Source organism: Myotis lucifugus, unplaced genomic scaffold (assembly GCF_000147115.1).
Source record: "Myotis lucifugus unplaced genomic scaffold, Myoluc2.0 scaffold_393, whole genome shotgun sequence".
NCBI classification, from domain to species: domain Eukaryota; kingdom Metazoa; phylum Chordata; class Mammalia; order Chiroptera; family Vespertilionidae; genus Myotis; species Myotis lucifugus.
Window position 1 is genome coordinate 401,124 of NW_005871441.1, and position 21,636 is coordinate 422,759.

At 55.1% G+C, this 21,636-nt stretch overlaps 1 protein-coding gene across 1 annotated transcript in view; it reads left to right on the forward strand.

The window, feature by feature from the left end:
* The window catches only part of VSTM2L (V-set and transmembrane domain containing 2 like), a 30,891-nt gene that overhangs the window by 447 nt on the left and 8,808 nt on the right, over positions 1-21,636 (forward strand). Inside the window, 2 exon segments of the mRNA XM_006102012.3 lie at positions 18,583-18,752; positions 20,343-20,393. Of these exon segments, the coding sequence (XP_006102074.1) occupies positions 18,583-18,752; positions 20,343-20,393 (221 nt within the window).

Genomic DNA, 21,636 nt, shown 5'->3' on the forward strand with positions numbered 1-21,636 from the left:
ACTCACTGCTTTCTCACACTCACAACACCTACCCTCACACATCTCCAGACACCTTCTCAGTTCCCCTCCTCACTCATAAGCACTCACACTTATGCCCACTACACACACACACACACCCATCAGACACTGTGCTGTTGGGCTCACACCCTGCCAGCTGGCATTCGGGCTCACACACTCTGCACAACTCTTGCCTGCCCGCCCACAGACATACTGGCAAATACACATACACACTTGTGAACACACTTTGCTCACCCACCTCTCCCTGCCCATCTGCCTTTCCCCTTTGTGGGTTTAACCCCACAGCTGCCCTTGTCCCCTCCCTCTCTGCACTTGTCCCTCATGCCCTGGGAAATGTGGGGGGTGTGAGACTCTGCCTCTAGAGCACTGGGAGCCTGGGCTGCATCTGCCCCTGTGGAGTGGGTGCATCCCAGGGACGGAGGCTTGGTGGGAGCCCCTCCAAGACACTGGAATAGTTGGGATCGCTGCTTCCAGCCAAAGGCATAGAAGAGGAAAAAGGATACCAGGTGTTTTTGTCTGCCTCTGGGGGTGGGCAGGAAGCCCCTGCCATCCCCCTATAGGGTACCACCACTCACCATTATCCTCTGCCTCGGAGGACTGAAATGTGGGAAATCTCAACTCCAGCCGTGGGAACTGGGTGCAAGCATTCCCAGCACTAGTTGCCTAAGTGTCAGAGCTCTTTCTAGCCCCAGAGGAATCCAAGTTGGCAGCAGAGTTAGATCATCTAAGGCAGCAGCTGTGGGGGCCCCTGTCCCCTGTGAGCCAGGCTGTTGTATGGGGGGGGGGAGACCAGGGCGCAGGTAAAATGGAGACCCTTCCTCCATCCACTCCTTCCCTGCAGAGGCCCCCAATCTGGCGGGGGAAGCTGCAGCACCAGTGCTGGGCACTGTATGCACAGGGCTGGGGGGAGGTTTGCACAAAAGGCAGCGAACTGGGTGATTTATTCTTAGGGAAAGAGTAAGCTCTGGGACAGGGGTGGGGGCATGGGGGTGGGGATAGGTGATGAGAGACGCTTTGGCTGGACTGGGGTGTGATGGATGAGTGGGATTCTCCAGAGGGTGCGGGAGCTTCCCAAGCTCTTCTTGGGGTCTCTCTTTTTGACAGCTCTGACTCCCTGCACCCTCTCTGCCTTAGCACGTTTGACAGTGACTGCTGTGTGTGTCATTTGTGCACCCTTCACATCCCTCATCTAATTTCTACCGATCTGTTTGGAGCAGCGGTAAATAGGAGAACGGTTATTCTAATCCTCAATTACAGATGGAGAAGCCAAGGCTCAGAGAGGAGACGGGACCTGCCCAAGGTCACACAGTGAATGAGTGGCTGAGCTGGGACTGGCCCCAGGGTCTGCCGGAAAAGACAGCGCTTTTTCCAGGACATCCATCTCCCTGTCAGATTCCCTCCCATTCAAGGGAACCTGGGAATTCCTCCTTCCGCTCCCCTCCTTGCTCCGCTCATTTCCTTGGCAAGGTTGAAACTTCCTCTGGGAGGGTTTTCCAAGGAAGGGCTTTCCTGAGTTTGCAGTCCCGAGAGATAGGAGGACTGGGGCTCTGAGGGTGATGGTCACCTGTCCCTGGAGCACCAGACCCCAAGGATCTGGGTGCCACTCTCACTCCTGAGTTCAGGAGGCGGTCCTCTGTAGGGAAGCAGGATTTGTCCTTTGTGTGGCACTTTCCACCTGACCACTGGTGCCAGGTGTGCTTAGGGGCACAGCTCTGTCTACCAGCTTTAATGTCCCTCTGAACCCTGGAAAGGTCAGCTGCGTGGCCCAGAGGAGGGGGGCTGGGGGGGCTAGATGGCAGCGGACTTTTCTCACCCACTGCCGATGTGGCTCTGGGCAAGTGAGTCACCCCTTCGGGGCTCCTTTTGTCCCTCAAGAAACGAGGAGGCCAGGCAACTCTGCAGGGGCCAGACTGCCTTTCCCCAGCATCGCAAGGTTCAAAGTCACCAAGTAGTGGCTGCCGAGGAGCCCACACGGCTGCCCCTCTGCGGGGCCAGGCGCCCGCCACCATAGGAAGGGTTTGGAGCCACTCACTTAATCACAAAAAGAAACTGTTATTAATGATAGTGAGACGCGGTGAATAAGTGGGTCATGTCTAATAAGCCATTTGTGTTCAGGAGGAGAATACCAATTTGATAAAAGCTGTGTGTGCTGAAAAAGCCCAGAAATTGCTGTTTAGCAGATTGGAGCCTGATCGTTTCATTATTCCTGGGCTCCGCATGTCCTGAGCTGATTCAGGAAATGTGGCCGGGTTAGGAAGGTGTCTCCATGTCTGGTGTGGGGGTGGAGGCGCAAGCAGGGGCTCCTGGGGAGAGGCCCACTGACTCCGACTGCTTGCTGGCTGCTTACCTCTCCAGCTCAATCTGAGCCGAGCCCGGCAGCCCAGCTAACGCCTTCTGCCTGCCCGACCGAGGGCTTGTCACAGGGAGAGCCTGTGGTCAGATGGGTCCTCAAGGACATCTGTCTCGCTTCCCATCGCCTTGTTACCTCCCTTCAGCCCACTTCACAGAGAGCTTTTTAAAGGCATGAAGAATGAATTGGGGAATGAATGGTTATGCCTTTTAGGGAGGCATCAGGACTTTGGAGGCTGGGGTGGTACCGTCAGTGTCTGCTCAGTAAATAGCAGCTATCTTGATTTTTCCTTATCAAAGAGGGTTAGCTCACTGCCATGAGCACAGTAGGGGTGGGAGGAAAGGGAACTAACATTTATGAAACCCTACTGTATGCTAGGTGCTGCCACATCCTGCCAGTGTTAACTCACTGATGCTGACATTATTCACGGAAGGCTGGTGTTGGGCACAAGAGGATCTTGAGGTTCAGAGAGGACCAATGACTTGCCCAAGGTCGCTGAGTCTGTACAGGGAGCTGGAGGGCTGTGCCTAGAATAAAGGTGTGCCTGGCAGTTCTGGGCCTGCCTGCTTCAGGACAGCCGTGAGGTGGGCTTGACAGGTCATGTGACAAAACTTGATCCCCAGCACAGTTCCTACCAAGCACACCCGCTTCCAGCTCCCTAGAGGACTCGTAAGGCAGTGGGCTCCACCAAGAGGAACCAGCTGCTCAGAAAGATGGCAGGATCTTGCTGAGGCCACGGGCAAGTTAGACAGAGTCAGCTGGGCTGGACTCCTCCAGTAACCTTCCAGAACTTGCCCAAAGGAGGGGTCCAGAAGGGGGTCTTTGTGAGGATCTTTGCAGACCCCCTGCCTTGGAATAAAGAGAGTTTATTAAATGCAGATCCAGGGTTTCCCCAGACCTATTGGAACCCTGGAACCTGCATTTTAATAAACTTCCCAGATGATTCTCCTGCAGCCTGGAGTTTGGGAGCCGTTGCCTTAAGTATTCACACATAGGGGCAGGAAATTGCCGGGTGCCAGGAGCTGCTGGTTTAGTCTGGTTTTGCAAGAGAGGGAGAGGTCCAGGCTGGAGTAGGTATGTGGACCCTGAGAGGAGCCCCAGGGAGCCTTATACTGCAACAAACATCCATCCTCCCACCCCGCCCTGCCACACACACACACACACACACACACACACACCTAGGCCAGCACCTTCAATTATTAATGCACCCCAATGCAGACAAAGATCCTGACTTGGCCGGGCACTTTGTCCACTGAGTGATTCACTGTCCTGAGGTTCTCTCTGTTGCCAGGAGGGAGTAGCGGGGCGCTGGGGGAGGGGTGGAAGCCATTGGGCCATTTGGCAAACAGCCTGTGTACTGAAAAATGACTGGCTTTCTCGTGTTCCTCGAGAACTGTTGGTATCTCGCCGTCAATAAGCTGGCTAGTTTGGTGGCTGGGAGATGGAGAAAATTGAATACTGTCTTCCGAAGGTTATGATGTTAAAAATGTGTCCGCCGTTGTCTTGGGTGTTAGTGATTATTCTATCAATTACGCCCGTAAACACTCTGCCTTGGGCTGAGGGTTTCCTGGCGTCCTGTGGGGAATTGGCCCTCACAAGCGGTTTTCCCCAAGTCCTTCACACCAATTGGCTTTGACACCTTGCCTATCAGCGGCTCCTGCGGCCTTTCCCCAAGCAAGGGGAACTGTGGGCGGCCAGCAGGATGGGGAATTCAGCTCATCACCATGGTGACAGCAGGGGTGTTGGGGAAATCTCCCACAAAGGGACAAGGTCAGGGTTGAGAGTGATCCCTTCCAACCCACCAGCTGCCAGGGCAGGAGATGGAGCACTTGGCATGAATCACCAAGGCTCAGACCCAGTCAGCAAGGCCCCTTGAACCATCTTCCTCAACCCCTTTCACAGAGGGGAAGACCGAGGCCATGGGCAAGAGAGCATTTCCCCGAAATTTCCTGGGAGGTATTTGACTTTTGGAATCACCTTATCCAAGTCTGTACAAATAGGGAGAGAAATACATGGAAGCAAATGTTTGAGTGTCATGGGAGGGCCTTAAATGGCCTCATCTCATTTGATCCTCAGAAAAAACCTAAGAGGTGGGGAGGGGCGCTTTCCCTGGAGGGGTGGTTGAAAGGCTTGCCCGAGGTCATGCACGTAGCAAGTGTAGGAGCCTGGATCTGAACCCAGGAATGTGGCTCCAGAGTACGTGCTCACAGTGCTGTTGAGGCCCCCAGAGAGAAGGAGGGAGAGGTGGAAGGACCAGGGACCATGGTGACCACATTCTGCACTGGGTGTGGGAGGGGAGCAGCAGCGGCAAGCCTAGACCCAAACCCTGTCTCAGTGACCTTATAGCTGCCCTGGAGGCTGAGGAAATCAAATGGGGGGGGGGGAGGAGGAGATGTGACAGTGACGTAAGTGCCCACAGGAGGGTGGGTGTTGGAAAGAGGGGCAAGGTGGTGGCATGAAGCAAGCCCACCTCCAGGTGCTTGGCCATGACTTTGAACTTTAGGGACCAAAGCAGTTATTGATGGGATTATGGCAAGGGTGAGCCTCAAAGGGAATCTGGGCCAGAATTTGGGCCCTCTCACCCTCCTGCCTCCGCATTGTAATGACTGGGGGCTCCAGGGCAGGAACAGGTCAAGAATCCCTCGTGTTCTGGCACCCACTACAATGCCCAGCACAGGGAGGTGGCAGGGAGTGAACAGATGGCAAGAAGCACAAGGCAGAGGTCAGAGGTCAGAATTCCTAAACTTTTGCTCATTCCAAGTTAATACACGTAATTTTAATTTCATAAGGAATCCAGGTTTTTTCGTAGAAGAATCACAAGATTGGAACCCTTCCTCGTCCTACTGCCCATGGCAAGGACATCCTGGGGTGGGTAAGGCTGGTTTCACCTTGCGGTTGGCAGACCCAGGCCCTGCCCCCTGGGGTGCATGAGATGCTACAGCCTGACTGGGAATGGGGTTTCAGGGTGTGTCCTCTGCTCCCAGACCCTGATGAGACTCTCCCATCAGCAAAAGGGTGGCAGGCTCACGAGGGGAAGAAATCCACCTCTCTGTGAGCCCGAGTTGAAACCCTTCTTCAAGTCCCCCAGGACCCTCAGCGAGACCGGGTCCTACCGGAGAGATGATTTTAGGCAGAATCCAGACACACCTCTTCTGTTGTAATAGTCATGCATCTATTTTAATGTAGATTAGAAAAATATAACCAGCACATCAAAGCTGTGATTTCACGGATATGATTGCTTAGAATGGCAGTAACGGGGATATTAAAAAATAGTGGGTTAGTTTATAGGAAAACATTAAGGTCATAAGGGGTGGTACACAGGCACGTCATGTGTGGGAATGACAGGACTGTGGATGTGCTGGCCCACAGGCCACCCCTCCCACCTCATGCTCCCTCCTTCTCATACTGGGAACCACTGGTCGACCAGGGGCTGCTGCCATGAATTGGAAGTTTAATCATTCATTCATTCATTCATTCACTCAACAAATATTGACTGAGCGCCTGTCATGTACCAGGCTCGGTAAGCCACTGGAGACATATCAGTGAAGAAGACAGATACGTTTCTTGCTCAACTAAACCTATAAAAATATATGCATAAATTGTGCTAAGTAGCAGAGATGAAGCTCAACCTGGAGAAGGGCACTCGCCCCCGGGCAGTGAGGGTATTCAGTAGTGAACTGCTCATCACAGAGCGCATGCATGCTGGACCCCACCAGTAGTTATTAGTTGGAGATGTTACAGAGGGGATTCCTGCTTTATTTCCCAAAGGAGCAAAAACTGGTGAAGTGGGCAGAAGCCGGAACACAGTGAGAGCTTAATAGAGCTCTGTCTGCCACACAGCAATTCAGTGATGGTGCTGGGAGAAGGCCCACGTGGGTGGAGGATGCCCGGCCTCACACAGGGAGGTGGCAGGGGTGGGGCCCTTGCTGTCCCCTGTCTTCAGGCGTAGGCTGGGCGCAGTGACTCCTTTGTGACGTCACTTCAGCTCCGAGGTAAAGTGCTAGAGTCTAGGCAGGGGAATGGGCCCTGGGTTTTTATCCACCCTCCCCTGCTCCACCTTCTGGGTGGCTGGCAGGTCCTTGCCCCTCCCTGGGCCTCAGTTTCCCCACCTGAACCGTGCTGAGTTCGCCCAAGCTCGGAGTACCTAGAATTCTTCCAAGCCGCGTCCTTTGTCCTCCAATCAGCAGGTGAGGATGGGGCCAGTGGCGGAATTCCATCCGGCACTTGGTGTTCAGCTTTCAGTGGCCCTCGGGGGTCTGTGAACTGAAGTACCAGCCAGCGCTCATCCAGCATGCTCTGTGCCTACCCCTTCCCGTCCCCCCTCTCATGTAACCCCCATCGGCCCTAGGAGGAGGGCTCTCCCATTCTACAGAGGAGGGCACTGAGGCTTCCGGGGGTGATGCCACTTGCCTGAGGGCACACAGATGTTGAATGGCAAAGCCAGGCTTGAGCCCAGCTTGTGGGACTGCAGAGCTGGAGCTCTCAGCCGCTCATCTGTCCGCTCCTGGCTGCCAAGCAGGTGGGTGTGCGGGCAGGTGCTTTGTTCCGGAGCGCGCTCTGACTTCATGGGGTCCTCTCAGGGTTCACAATCCAACATGCTGGGAAGGCCTGGGCCTGGCTGAAAGAGCAAGGGTCTGAGAGTCTGGGCTCCTAGATCTAAGTCCGGCACAGTGGGTGGGGAGCGGTGGGACCCGGGGCCGTGCATGTGACCCTGGGTGCACCTGCCTGGTATTCTAGGAGGGGCTGGCGTTTCTGTCTGAGTGAATGTGTGGAGTGAGTGTGTTTGGGTGGGAAGGACCCTGGGTGGTCCTTTAGCGTCCTGGCCAGGCTGGTTTCCTCTGCCCAGTAGCCTTTGCTTCAATGCCAGCCTCCCTGCCCTGCCCCCCTGCAAGCTGTTACCCTTGGGACAGAGCATAGAGGCTCTGGGAGCATCTGGAGCTGGGAGAGGGGGCCTCACTCAGAGCTATCAATTAGGGGGACTGACAGTGCCCATCTGTGGCAAATGCTCTGCTGTCCCTCGTTCTCTGGATCTTTCTCTCCCATGGTTTGTCTCTATCTTTATCTGGGTCTCTCTCTCTCTTTCTCTCTCTTCCTCTTTTGCTCCCTATCTTTGTCTTTCAATCTCTCTCCATCTTTCTTTGTTCCTTTCTCGGTGTCTGCTGTATCCATTTCCCTCCCTCTTCTCACCTCTGTCCTCCCTTTCTCTGCCTCTCTGCACACACACACACACACACACACACACACACACGCACACGTGCACACACACCCCTCTCTTCAGATGACATCTCGGATTATACACACATATATTCCGAATATCATAATGACTTCCACACGGACAAGGCACTCAAGAAATGTCAGTTGAATGAATGAAGTGAATAGAAGAATGAACGACCAAATGATGAAGCTACAAGGGACACTGGAACTCGTGTGGACTAGTGGTTCCGAACTATTTTGGAAAACACAACCCTCTTGACAATCTGATGAAAACTGGATCTTTTCCTCAGAAAAAAATACCACATTGTTTGCCGAGGGTTTGTGGAGGTGCCAAAGCCCACCTGTGGTCCTCAGGAGAAGCAGCCTTCATTTCACCAGGGGGGAAACTGAGGCCCAGAGAGGAGCCAGGGCTGGCCCCAAGACACAGGGCAAGTGTGCAGCAGGGCCAGGCGTGGACCTGGAACCTTCCCCTCCCCCACAGTCCTCTCACGTGACCAGGGGCAGCCCCTGGAATGAATCCTCATTCACTTTCCCCAGCAAGCCCTTGGTGAATGAGTGTCTTCAGGGGGTGGGTGTTGGGGAGAGACAATAGAGGACAGAAAACCAGAGATGAGAGCCCAGGAAATGCAAGGGAAGGTGAGTCACCCCAAAGGAGGTCTCTGCAGGTTTCCAGTGAGAGTGGTTGCTGTGTCCTGGTGCAGTCAGGGAAGACTTCCTGAGGGAGGTGGTCTCTTTCTCAGCCAGTGTCCAGGGACCTCCAGGGCTGAGAGCCTGGCCTGACTGCCTGGGTCTGGCAGGGGCCTCATTTGGAGAATCGTGTGTATCTGGCAAAGCAGACCACAGTGCTTGGTCTTGATCTCCAGGGCAGGGGAAGCCTCAGAAGATTCCTAAGTGGGGAGGGAAAAGGTGTGGCTGGTGTTTGGGTGGGTATGGCCGTGCAAGTGGGGAGTGGCAAGGGACTTGGAGGCTGGAGCGGCTGATGGAGGAGAAGCTGCTCCCTGCGGAAGGGGCTGAGTTTGTGGGCTCAGGATGCTGGGCTGGCCGCAGTGTCCAGGGGATGATGGGAACGTGGGTGTGTAGCGTGTGTGCCTGGGTGTATGAGTACACTGGTGTTCTGCCTAGGGCTTTAGCACACCCAGCTCCTTCCTCCTCAGGGCCTTTTCCCGAGCATTTCCTCCTCTGGCAGCCTCTTTTCCGACCTCTCCTGCCTTCTAACTCTCTCCTTCATGCTTCATGTAGCTCCTCAGAGAGGCCCATGACCTCCTGTCAGAGCCTCATCCTGACCACCCCTTGAGGCACCCCAGGCGTCCATCAACGTACCCATCTTGCAGAGGGGAAACTGAGGCCTAGAGATTTGCAGCGGGCCAGGGGCCCCACACCTCGTTCAGAGCAAGGGGGCAAAGCCCAAACTTTGTTTTCTCCCAGCCTGGCATATTAAGGGTGTCTCTTGGAGTTGGGGGTCTTGATTGACCCCCCTTTCTTAGAACCCTCAGGCTTGGTTCCCCGCTGAGGGCAGGGAAGGCAAGAGCAGGGGGCAGAGTGTCTGTTTTGCTTTGTGAGGTTTTAAAAAAATTATTTCCAGCCTCGGAGGCGGCAGCAATTACGGCCAGCTCACAGGGGAGCTGTTTGCTGGCTGTCATCGGCCAGAGAAAGGGTCTCTAATGGAGGCCGGCGGCCAGAGCGCATGGCAGTGGAAATAGCGCTCAAAACGAAGCAGCACTAATGGTCCCAGGCAGGCAAAGGCAAGGGAGGGGGAGGGCAGGCTGGCTGTCAGCTGACAGGAGGCCGAGGGAGCAGGGGCTCTGAGACGCACCAGCTGGTCTCTTTATGCCCCTAGAGACCCAGGAGTGGTCCCTGAACTCCAGCTAGGTGCTGGGAGCCCAAGCCCCACCCTGCTTCGCTGCTGCTGTTAAATCCCCTCCCAGGCAGAGGAAACAGTAAGTGCAAAGGCCTCGGGGAGGGGCAGAACCCTTCAGCTAGTTCTAGAATAGTCCTTGCGTTTGAAAAGGCCAGGCTAGTCTTCTAGGTGAGGAAAGGGAGGTGGGAGCTTTGGGGACAGGGAAGCTGGAGTAAGACCTCCCAGGGAGAGGCAGCATAAATAGCAGCCTGGTCATCACCACCATGATAATGCCCCACGGAGCCCACTGTTGTGACAGACACAGGTATGTGTGAGCCTGTTGAGTCCCCACAGCACCCATTTTACAGATGAGGAAACTGAGGCTCAGAGATTGGCCCACCATGAGAAAATGTAGTTGGGGTTCAAATCTGGCTCAGCCTGAGCCCACATATTTACTGCTGCAACCTTGAGGTTTCCCAAGCACACCTGGGCAGGAGGGGGAGGGGCTGGGAAGGGGGGGCTGGGCTCCACCCAGGCCAGGTCGGCAGGGAAGGGCAGCATGGGTACTCTGCTCTCTGCCGGTGCCTTCCGGGAGCATCCCTGGGATCTGCCTCAGTTCTCCCCTCCTCTTGGTCTCTGCACCTGGCTTTCTGGTGCCCTCATCCCTGCCCCTCCCCTTCTTCTCTGTCCCCGTGGCTTCACCCAGGGTGCCTCCCCAATCTCTCTCTTTTCTCCTCAGTGGATTGGGGGCGGGAGGGTGCTCCTTTCTGGGCTCTGGGACACCTGCTTATCCCTGTGGCTGCTGCATCCTCCTTTGCGTCCTCTGTTCACCCCCTCTCTGCCTCTGGCAGGCAGCCTGGACGAGTACATGCCTGGGCTTTGGGGTCAGACGCTCATGGGCTCCAATCCTGGCCCCACTCAACCTCTCTGAGCCTCACTAGCCATCGGTGCAATGGGCTCACCCACGGACTTGGCAGGATGTGCCGGTGAGGATGAGGGGAGATGCCTGTGTGCCTTCCCCCACCCCCGGATCCCGGCACATTCCCACACTTGCCTCTCTCCCTCCCAAACCCTTTTCCTCCCTGTAGCTCAGGCGTGTGGGAAGCGGAGGCGGGAATTCCACGGGGGAAACCTGCTCAACTCCCACACTCCTGCAAGTGCCAGGATATTTTCACTCCTCAGATCTTCCTGGATTTGCAGTTCCACTGCTGTCTCCCTCCGTATGTGCCCGTGGCCTTGGGAGGCACCCTGCCCCCAGCCCCAGGTGCCAGCACGGCCCTCCTGGCTGTGTCAGGGCTGCCTGGCAGGGGACCCTGGCAAATCCCCACCCTCTCTGTGTCTCAGTTTCCCCATCAGTAAGGAGAATGAGGACAGTGGCTACTTTCCAGGTTTTTTGGGGGGGATTCAGTGAGAAATTTTATTTTGTTCAAGAAACAATTCTATAAAAAGGAATGGAATATGATATGTGCCACAATGTGGATGAACCTCAAAAACATTATGCTAAGTGAAAAAAGCCAATCCCAAAAGACCATAGACTTTATGATTCCATTTATGTGAACTATCCAGCACAGGCAACTCCATAGGGACAGGAGACAGGCTGGTGGTTGCCAGGGGTTGGAGAGTGACCGCTTAATGGGGATGGGGGGGGGGGGAGGGGGTGGTGAAATGTTTTGGGACAAGATGGAGGGGATGGTTACACAACACTATGAATGCACTAAATGCCACTTGTTATTTTAAAATGGTTAATTTTATGTTATGTGTATTTCACTTCAATTGAAACTAATTAAATAAGGAAACAACTCCATAGCATACACTCTGTGCCAGGCAGTCCACTTTATAAATCTTAACACATTTAATCCTTACAACACCCCTTCGAGGGAGCTATTATTATCCCCATTTACAGATGAGGAAATTGAGACACACCATCACCAGGTACTTAGTGCATAGTAGGTGCTCAAAAATGTTAGCTATTTTAATGGTTATTAGGCTGAGCAGGGGCCCCACCTGCATGAATGTGCCTGTGTGTGTGTCTAGATCTCAGCAGGGAGTCGTACCACCAGGTACTGAGGCTCCACTGTGTCCCAAACCCTGAAACAGGCTCTTCACGTGTATTAGTTCATTTAATCCTCAAGCCTTTCCAGTGGCTCTCAACCTTCTGGCCCTTTAAATACAGTTCCTCATGTTGTGACCCAACCATAAAATTATTTTCGTTGCTACTTCATAACTGTAATGTTGCTACTGTGATGAATCGTCATGTAAATATCTGATATGCAGGATGGTCTTAGGCGACCCCTGTGAAAGGGTCGTTCGACCGCCAAAGGGGTCGCGACCCACAGGTTGAGAACCGCTGCTTTAAGCCATGACACATGTGGGACCCAAAGCTCAGAGAAGTGGAGCAGCGCACACAAAGCCACACAGCGAGTCAGGGTGAGCTGCAGCTTGCATCCTCACCTGTAAATCCTGGGCTCCACCCACCCCGTTCCCTCTCTTTCCTCCCGGGCCCCTTCCCCCTTAAGCCCACACATCCACACTCCTGTGCACAGAGCGTGGTCTGAGGACCCCCCCAGGCTACAGAAATGAACAAGACCTCCGATTGTGTGGGTCAGGAGGCCTCCGATGTGTGTGTGTGGAGGGGGGGGGGGGAGGTTGTGCCCCACATAGAAGAGTAAACAGCTCCCACCAGGGCCAGCGTTTCTTTGATGTCTCCTATTTCATTTAAAATTCATAAATTCTGTGTTGTGCTCCATAATATATTCATGTTTGTTTTAAGACGGAAATAATGTTCTCTCCCGTTCGGGGGAGGGAAGTCAGTGCCTCGGGAAGTGCCACAGGGCGTCCTCCATTCGTTTCTTTGTTCCTTGGCCTGTGAGCGCACATTCAGACCTCCTGCTCCTAACGTAGGTGTCAGTGCTCGCCACGTGCAAGGCGCGGGGAACCGTGTGGGGAATCAGCCAGACGGAAGACTCGGTAGGACTGTGGTAGGTGAGTGGCTGGGAAGGCTTCCCAGTGGCCGAGGGAGCCAGAGCCGGTGATGGAGGGTGAGGGGGGGGCGTGGTGGTGGCTGCCCGCTGGTGTCCGCCTTCAGCAGGACCTGCATCCAAACCCCTTCTCCTCGAGAAGAACGTCTCTGCTCGGTGCTGCTTTGAATTTGACACCTCATTCTCGCCTGTCTCCCTTGTTAATGAGAGAAATGGAGATGGAGGCTTGTAGCCGCCGATAAACAGCCTTTCCTGGCTAGAATTTACAAACGCTGTTTGGTTTTCATCGTGTTTATTTTTACACTTACCCTCTATTTATGGCAGATGATGCTGATTTTCTGTTTATGGCAGTAATAAAAGTCTCCTTTTAAGCTGAATTTTTTCAAGTAAAAAGGGAAAGAGGCTTCGAAAATAAACATCAAGTAAATGACAGTGCAGGTGGTACAGGAACTCTGCAGAGACCGTGAGGGTGGTCCCCAAAAGGTTGAACTTGGGAAGCCCTCTCTCTGGTATGTCCTTTCTTGTTCTGAGCTCCCCCTGATTGTTCAGACCCCACTCAAGTTCAAGCATGCCCCCTCCTCCGAGAAGCCTTCCCTGACTCTCCAGGCACACGTCGGCTGGCCTTGGCCCCTCCTAGCACTGCACTTTGCACAGCTATGTGACTAGTGCACACCCTGGACAACTGTACATTTATTGTCCACACAACGGTCCCTGGAGTATGTCCCCTGTGGACTCTGGGCTCCTGGAGGGGCAGGGCCTGGTCTGAGCCTTTTGGAAGCCCAGCAGCATGGCGCCTGGCCCAGTGGGGGGTCATTCCCCGAGCTTCTGCTGCATGCGGAGACCAGCGTGTCTCCACTCAGCACTGCGATTCTGTAAGCTTTTGTACAAGATACCTCCCTCTCCACTCCTGGAGAAGAGGAAATTTGTCCACTACAAGATGAAACAACCTTTCATCGACTCACAACCTCGATTCCTCTGGCTGCAGGCAGCCTGCCAGGCCCAGGAGGGAACAAAGAGAAGGCTCAGTGCCTCCCCTGGCCCATCCCAGGGCAGTCACTCTGCTCCCATCCCTGGGGAGGAGGGGAGGGCTCTGGCTGAGGCCCGCCTTCTCAGTCTTTGGGGGTTTTCCATCTGCTTATCTAGGTCCTTCTCTAATGGACATTTCCATCTCCTGATTTCAGGGGTGCAGTGAGGTTCACGGTGAGCTGGGTGTCATTGAACACTTCCTCTGTAACCCTTTCCCCCTACCCTGCCTCCCACCGGGAGTTAAGGTGGCCACACACGCTTCCAGCCCCAGCACCCAGCTGCGCTGGGGCACAGAGCAGGCAGGCTCTCTGGAAATGGCCCCCACAGAGTCACACTTTTTACTGCTGAAGCGGAGCAGGAGCTTAGAGAGGACTCAGGTTTTGGCTGGGAAACTTTGTGGTCCACCTTGGGGTTGAAATCTGGCTCTGTTCCTTCGTGCTGTGTGACTTCAGGCACCAACACATCCTCGCTGAGCCTTGGTCCTCCTGTGAAGTGGGGCTGACAGTAAATGGAACCACGGGCCCTGGCCGGCGTGGCTCAGTTGGTTGAGTGTCGTCTCGTGCGTGCTCTGAAAAGGCCACCCACCGGCTCCATTCCCGGTCAGGCCACACACCCGGGGTTCGGTTCGAATCCTGTTCGGGGTGCGGGAAGGAGGCAATGGATCGCTGTTTCCCTCTCACATTGATGTCTCTCTCTCCCTCCCTCTCCCTTTCTTTCTCTTAAAAAATAAATAAAACACTTTTTTAAAATAGAGCCACCTCCTAAGGTCTTTGGGAGGATGAAGTGGGGCCCGTGTACCGTGTCTGGCACAGAGGCGGGTCTCCTTCTGCCGGCACAGGGAGGGGGGACTGGCCATGCTGGCCCCCCCGCCCCCCCTCCCCCCCCACCCCCCGGTTCTCTGAGCCTCCGTTTCTCCTCCTGGAGTAAAGGGACAGTGATCCCTGCTCGGCGGGTTGCTGCGAGGGTTTTGTGGGATGAGGCACATCAACTTTCTGGCTTGTGGGCCTCTGCTCAAAGGATGACCCACAGGGTTGATGGGGCTGGTCCATGGACCTCAAGGTTGGACAGGGTGGGGAGCTGCCAGCAAAGCAGCCATGGCCAGCATTTGTTCATTCCCATTTCATTCTTGGTTGCACTTCACATGACAACTTTATGGGCCCTCTGGGGAGCTGCCAGCTTGCCTATCAGTTTGGCTCATGTGGGCCAAGCCAGCTTGGGCACCAATGGTCGTGAGGGCTACAAGGAGGGAGGCTGAGGAGGGGCTGTCTTGCTGGGGCCTGATCAGGTTGCCTGTGCCCATGTGTCTGTCCCCATCCCTCCTCTTAGGAGTGCAGTCTCCCCGAAAATAGTCTGGCAAATAGTAGGTGCCCAATAAATGTTGCATGAATGAACGACGGTATGAATGAATGATGTCTATCTTTTTTGTTTTCTTTCGCTTACAGTCTCTAACTTAAGTTCTCTGGGTTTCTGTCTGACCTTTCTCACTTTCTTTATTTTTAAAATATATTTTTTATTACTTATTTCAGAGAGAATGGGAGAGGGAGAGGGAGAGATAGAAACATCAATGATGAGAGAGAATCATTGATCGGCAGCCTCCTGCACGCCCCACACTGGGGATTGAGCCTGCAACCCAGGCATGTGCCCTGACTGGGAATCGAACCATGACCTCCTGGTTCATAGGTCGACGCTCAACCACTGAGCCATGCAGCCGGGCTATTTCTTTACTTATTCAACAAATGCCTAATAGCACCCCCTACATGCCTGATCCATGCTGGACAATGCAGGGGCCCTGTCCTGGGGAAGCTCTCAGGCTGGGGGAGACACAGACACTCAGTATCTTCCTCTAACGCATTCTAGTGGGGCAGGGAGGGGAGGACTCGGAGACGCAGGGGACACCAAGGAGGACCTGGTCAGAGAGGTAACCAAGGGCCCGCAGGGCCACCCACACTGGTTCTCTTGCTCTCTTCCTTTGCTTCTCTCACGCTCCAGCTCCGCCTGGGTTCCCCTGCCCAGGTGCTGCCCCCGCCACCAGTCCCCCCGCTCTCACTCTGGCAGAGATTGATGGATGGGCTGGGGTCTAATTCCTGCAGGTTTCCTGGAGGAAGCAGCCTCAAACCAGAGCTTTGAAGAATGGAACAGCAGGGAAGACTGTGCAGAGGGAAAGGAGACTTGAGGCTGAACCAGAGGGTCTGGGATGGGGAATCTGAACTCAGAGACAGAGGGAGCTGGGGCCTGGGCTGGGACTGCCTTTGTCGGACAAACCCCCTTTTTGGGGCCTACTGTTTGCTTGGGGGAGAAATGAGGAAGCAGAGGAGATACAAGACTGATGGTGAGAAGTCGTGGGGCCGGGTGTGAATGAAATACAGATGTTGTGTCCACTGCATAATCTAATGAGGCTACAAAGAAGCATCTTTAAAATCTTTCTTGGGAGAGAATTTTGAGCTAGAAAGTGAGAGAAAGCAGTGCTGTTTCTTGAGCACCTACTACGTGCATGAGGCATATGTTGCCTTGTGTAATCCTCCCCTGCATCCCCTCATTCTCTACTTTATGAGATAAAGAATCCGAGGCTCAGGGAGGTAGACAGGCTTGTCCGGTCACACAGCTAGGGGGTAGAGGAAACAGCATTTGAACCCAGACCTGAAGGCAAAGCCCTAGGTATTCCAGGGTCTGGAAGGTTCGGAAGAAGGTCAGGCCCCTGCTCTTGAAGGGCTGGTAAGCTCTTCTAGGTCACCCCTGCCTTTCCAGAAGCCAAACTGAGGGGCTGCGCTAGGGCCGCAAGCTCTTTCCTGCAGGTGATGCCCTGATAACCGGGTCTGGGGGTATTAAACACTCCCCTCCCCCAATTAAAAGCAGAAAGGAAGATGCTGCATACAATCAAGCCTCCTCCTTTTCCTGCAGAACCCTAATTTGCGGACAGTGGTTTAATTGTCTTCCCAGCAAGCCCAACCCTGCTCGGGCCCTGGGGCTGGAGAACACAATTGTGTCCTCAAAAATCTATAATTATACCCGCCTCCCCAGGGGCTGGCTGTGAGGAGTTACCTGGCAGGGAGGAGGGCTCAGGGACAGGAGGAAGTCAAAGAGGAGACATGGATTTTATGTCCTAAACTCAGCGGGGATGCTAATGTGGAGATTGGGGGTCTGGGTGGCTGGAGGGAGGAGGTGGGGGTGGGGGATCGGGAAGAGGAGCTGCAGGAGCAAGTTCTAGAAATTATCGGCTTCCACTCTAGAGCCCTCTAGAACTGGGTGCAAATGTAACTATCTACTCACTCTTAACCTCTCTGAGCCTCAGTCTTCCCACCTGGAAATGGGCATCATAGTGATCACACCTGCTCCTTAGCATAATGGTGGGAACATGAGAAATGTGTGTAAAGGGTTTGGCTCAGTGCCTGCCACAAACCAAGGACTCTGTATTTCTTAGAGTTTGTTATTGCATCGTCATCATAGCATCAGGGGGTCACCTACCAGTTTCTGGTGCCGACAGGATGTTTTCACTCGCAGAGTTAGGAGAGGGAGCAAGAACCTCTCGCCAGTGCGCGCTGCCACTTTTGGGGGAGGTGGGAGGAACTGGCTGCCCTTGTCTAGTGTTAGGAAGCGGATGCCGAAGGGTGGAGTCTGGCGGCTGAATTTCACCTGATAATTCGGACCAGATTCTGAGGCTGATGGCCCCCTGGGTCTTGGTCACAACTGCTGGTCAGATGTAGGTTCAAAACCCAGTTCTGTGAATCTTGGGCAAGTCCTGTCATCTTTCTGAGCCTCGTTTTCCTCATCTGTCGAATGGGAGTGAGTGGATTAGAGACAGTGTCTGCCTGGTGCTAAGATGCTCAATGAACGTTGTGCATTTTTTTTTAAGGCTCTCTGGCTTTCCCCTCTTATTGCCTTGGCTCACAACACTCCCTTTCTTCTTGCCTCTGCCACCCGTCCTTCAGGGCCCAGCTCAAGCTTCCCTTCCCCCAGTAGCAGTGACCCATCCCTCAGATTGTCTGAGCTGGTGGGGTTCTCCAACCATGAATTCTAATCCCCATTGTACAGAGGAACAAATTGAGGTTCAGAGAGGAGGAAAGATTCTCCCAAAGTCACACAGCAAGTCTTTGGCAAAAACAGGCTCAGTTCTCCGTTCCTGGCTCCCAATCCTGCACTCGCGGTGCCTTCTCAAATACACAGCTTCTCCCTGAGTGAAGGGTCCCCCGGTGGTGGGTCCTTGGGGCGGTGCCTGGAACAGGCCTTCATGTTGCCACCGGTAAACAGGGAGACTCAGATATGCCATCCAATGCCCAGAGCCTCAGTTTCCCACTTGTCCTGAAGACATACTGCCCCCTTCACCACTAAGGTTGGAGCCAATGGATCCTGAGGGGCCCTTCCCCACCCCACCCCACCTAGGCAGTTCCTAGGAGGAATCAGAGAGAATCTGGGACCAGAGCCCACACCCACAGCCAACTCACGTGGCCCCATGAGTTCTCGGAGCCAGACTCTCTCTCCGTCTTCTCACCAAAAGCCACCCCGTGCCCACTCCTGACTCAGGACTGTCTGGGCAACACCTCCTCTAGGAAGCCTCCCCATGGCCTCAGGCTGGGTCACATGTCTCCTCTGTGCCCGCCCAGGCCTTGCGCTCAGAATAAAACAGACCCCCTCTGGCCCCCACAGCCCTTCCTTCCACTTGTGTTTCTGCCCTGCTGGGTGGGGCCTCGAGGGCTGCAGTGGCAAGATGGGGCCGGGTGGGAGGGCCGACAGAGGCAGCATTCCTGGGTGACCGCTACACTGAGCATTGGGGTTGGGAATAACCCGGGAGGGGCCTGGGGTGCAGGCGCCTGGAGAAATCTGGAAGAATTGATGAGACGGGCAGCTTCCTTCCTGGCCTCCTGGCCTTCTTGCTCACATCTTGCTACCCCGCCTCCTCCGACCCATTGCTCCCTGCGTGAGTCTCTGGTGGTGCCACGGGCTCTGGGACAGAAGCCGGGCTCCAGTGGGGCATTCGGGGCCCTGGGCCAGCTCCTTCCTCCCCCGTCTGGCCAGCTGCTGCTGCACACCCCTCGCTGACTTCTGCAGGGGCCCCAACCGCAGGCCTGGCGGCTCCCACCTCTCCACCTCTCCCAGCCACCAGCGCTGTGCCTGCAGCCCAGTTTCCTGAGCCCCGGCTACTCCTCCCCCATTTCTCCGCACAGCCCTGTTCACAGAGACGCCCCACGACATGACGGCGCGGACGGGCGAGGACGTGGAGATGGCCTGCTCCTTCCGCGGCAGCGGCTCCCCCTCCTACTCGCTGGAGATCCAGTGGTGGTACGTGCGGAGCCACAGGGACTGGACCGACAAGCAGGCGTGGGCCTCGAATCAGGTACTGCCGCCCAGAACCCGGCCCTGGGTGGGGTGTCTCTGACCTTCATCTCTTCTGAGGGGTCTGTCCCCAGCAGCACCCACCTCTCTCCCTCCCCCACCCCCTCCTTCTGAATTGGAGGCTTGGTTTCCGGCAGGAGGCAGAGCCGGGCTGAGCACTTGGGATGGGCACCACCAGAGAGCCCTCCATAGAGCACAGAGTGCAGCCACGGGCAGCTACACTTCCATGTACAGTTGGGGAAACCGAGGCAGAGGGACAGAAGCTAGTTCCAAGTGATCTCCTGACTCACCTCCCCCCACTGCTCCGAGCTAAAGGACAGCTGTGTTGGAAAGGCCCCTGCGAACACGCAGACACTGTTGCCGAGTTCAGAGCACCATGCATGTCCCCTTCCACACACGTGCAGCACACCCCTGCGGCCGGCCTCCGTGCATGCATTGGCCTCCACGCACCGACACGTTCATATGTGCCAGCCACGGGACCAGATGCTGTGGATGTCCCTGCCCACACACCCGGGCATACACCACCCCCTGCCACCAGCCCCACTGCCAACTGCCAGCCCCGTGACTCTATCTGAGGGTTTTCTGTGGACAACAGAGCCTGCTGGTCAGGGAGGCCGGCTGGAGGAGCACTCCGCCATGAGCCACAGGAGTTGGAGGATAGTCCCCCAGTGCCCTCGCCCCTCAGCTGGGAGAAATGAAGAGGTCTGTGCTCTCTCCTGAGGTGCCCAGTGGGAGTAAGTTCCAGTTGCCCACGGTGGGTGCTGGCTTGATGATGCACCCATTACTGACCTCCTCCCTTTCTTGTCCCCCTCACTCACTCCCCTACTGATGTTTCCTGGCATCACCTCCTAATAAGCTACTTGCACTCAAGTCTTTGTCTTAGGGCTGCATCTGGGGGAACCAAAGCTGAAACTCTTTTATTCTCACACTTGTGTATATGCAAATAATATGCAAACACACCCTCTCTGCCCACCCACTCCCATCTGAACACATACATTCACACACCTCCCTGTGCACACATGGGGGTGGTCACACATTCTCGCAGGTTCAGGAGAGAGCTTCTCACATAGTCACAAACCCGTATTAAACTCTGTCCTGCTCCTGGGAGTGGCGACTCCCCACCTCACAGGCTCAGAGGACTCCGGTGCTCAGAGAGGGCCCTGAGGCCGGTGCTGGTCTTTGCAGCTGGGTCCCTCCGGGCCAGCTTGCAGGGTCCCTCCGGGCCAGCTTGCAGGGAACAGCTTGCGGGCAGGGCTCCAACAGTATCTGCTGCAGACACTCGCTCATGTGTGTGACACACCTGAAAATACAACCCCTTCACAGATACAGGCACAGGTGTACAGACAGGCACACCACGCAGACTCACGTTTCTGCCTTCACACGTACCCACCCCATTTATCCCCAGATACAGTCGGTTTTACCCGGACTCACTTCCTCTTCCTGAGTGGACACAGAGCTGAGGGACCCCCAGCTCTGGATCCCAGGGTCCCCAGAGTTCACCCGCTGCTAGAATCTTAGCTGTTGTCCGAACCCCCACCCAGTGGTGCTAATGGCTTCTCTCTGCTTTCTCCGCCCCGCCTGCTCCCAACAGCTAAAAGCATCCCAGCAGGAAGACGCAGGGAAGGACGCCACCAAAATAAGTGTGAGTTCTGTAATGACTTCTCGCAAGGGCTCTAATGGAGGACACAGCTGTAATTTAAAAAAAATTTTTGGTCCAGTACCGCAGGGAGCTTGGGCAAGAGGATGGAGGAGAAGAAAAACAAGGGGGAGGGGAAATGGCTCTGATCTGTTTTTTAAAAGCTGGAGATTTTTCAAGTTCATTGAATGACAGGCACAAAAAATGACAGGGGGAGAGAAGACGCATTCTCTCCTGTCGGGAACCAAGGCTGTGAGCGTCCCTGATGCTTCATGTCTGTCTCAGCAGCATTTTTTATTTGGGGAACCAACAGGGCCTAATGAGACTGAGCTGGCTTTTTTCGGCCCATCACGACTGACAGCCGCAGCCTCTCACGGTCACTTGGGTGCTCTGGCTCCTGGGGTGAGGGGGTGGGGGAGCTGTGCCGAAGGATTCGAGGACTGGCTAGGCCTTTTATGCATGGACTCATTTTATCATTGCTCCACCTCCATAGGGAAGGGCCAACACTCACCCATTTTACAGGTGGGGCAACTGAGGCCTAGAGACTTGCTAGAGGGCATGGTGTGACTGAGCTGACTCCAGTTCTTTGTCTGTAGGCTATACTGGAGAGAGTGACAGTTTTTGTGGTGGAGGGGCAACCAAAGAGGGGCCTAGGAGAGGCAGGCAGAATAGAGAAAGGAGGCGAAAGGGACTGAGCAGAAGGGACGGCCTGCGGATGCATGTGGCCATGAACCAGCTGGGATTGCACATGGGGCAGGAGGTCATCCTGGCAGGAAGCCAGAGCCCACACCAACACACTCAGGAAATGCAGGTGCTCAGGGGTATGGGTGTGTACGCATGGGGAGGGGCCTCCAAGTTCGTTCTTCTGCTGCTGCTTCCACAACTTTTCAAGGACTTGGGGAGCTCAGGACCCCAAAGGTGACTAGATACAGACACACCAAGGAGCCACAGCAGAAGTCACAGTGTCGAGCAGGCACTGGGAGGGATGGGGTGGCAGAGTGGAGGCAGGAGGCCTGGGAGGAGGCTCCCACAGCTTCTCAGACAAAAGGTGGGCAGACGAGAGGGGAGGAGAGGGCCGTAAGAGCATCATTTGTGCTGTTTGCTGCAGGGCCTTTCAGAGTTGGGGTCTAGAAATTTGAGCCATTTCCAGTTTAGGGTGGATGCTGGTCCACCCCTCTCCACACCCGGCCCCTCACCCTCACCCTCTCTGCCAGGGGCACATCCATATGTGATGTCCCGTTTCTTGCTC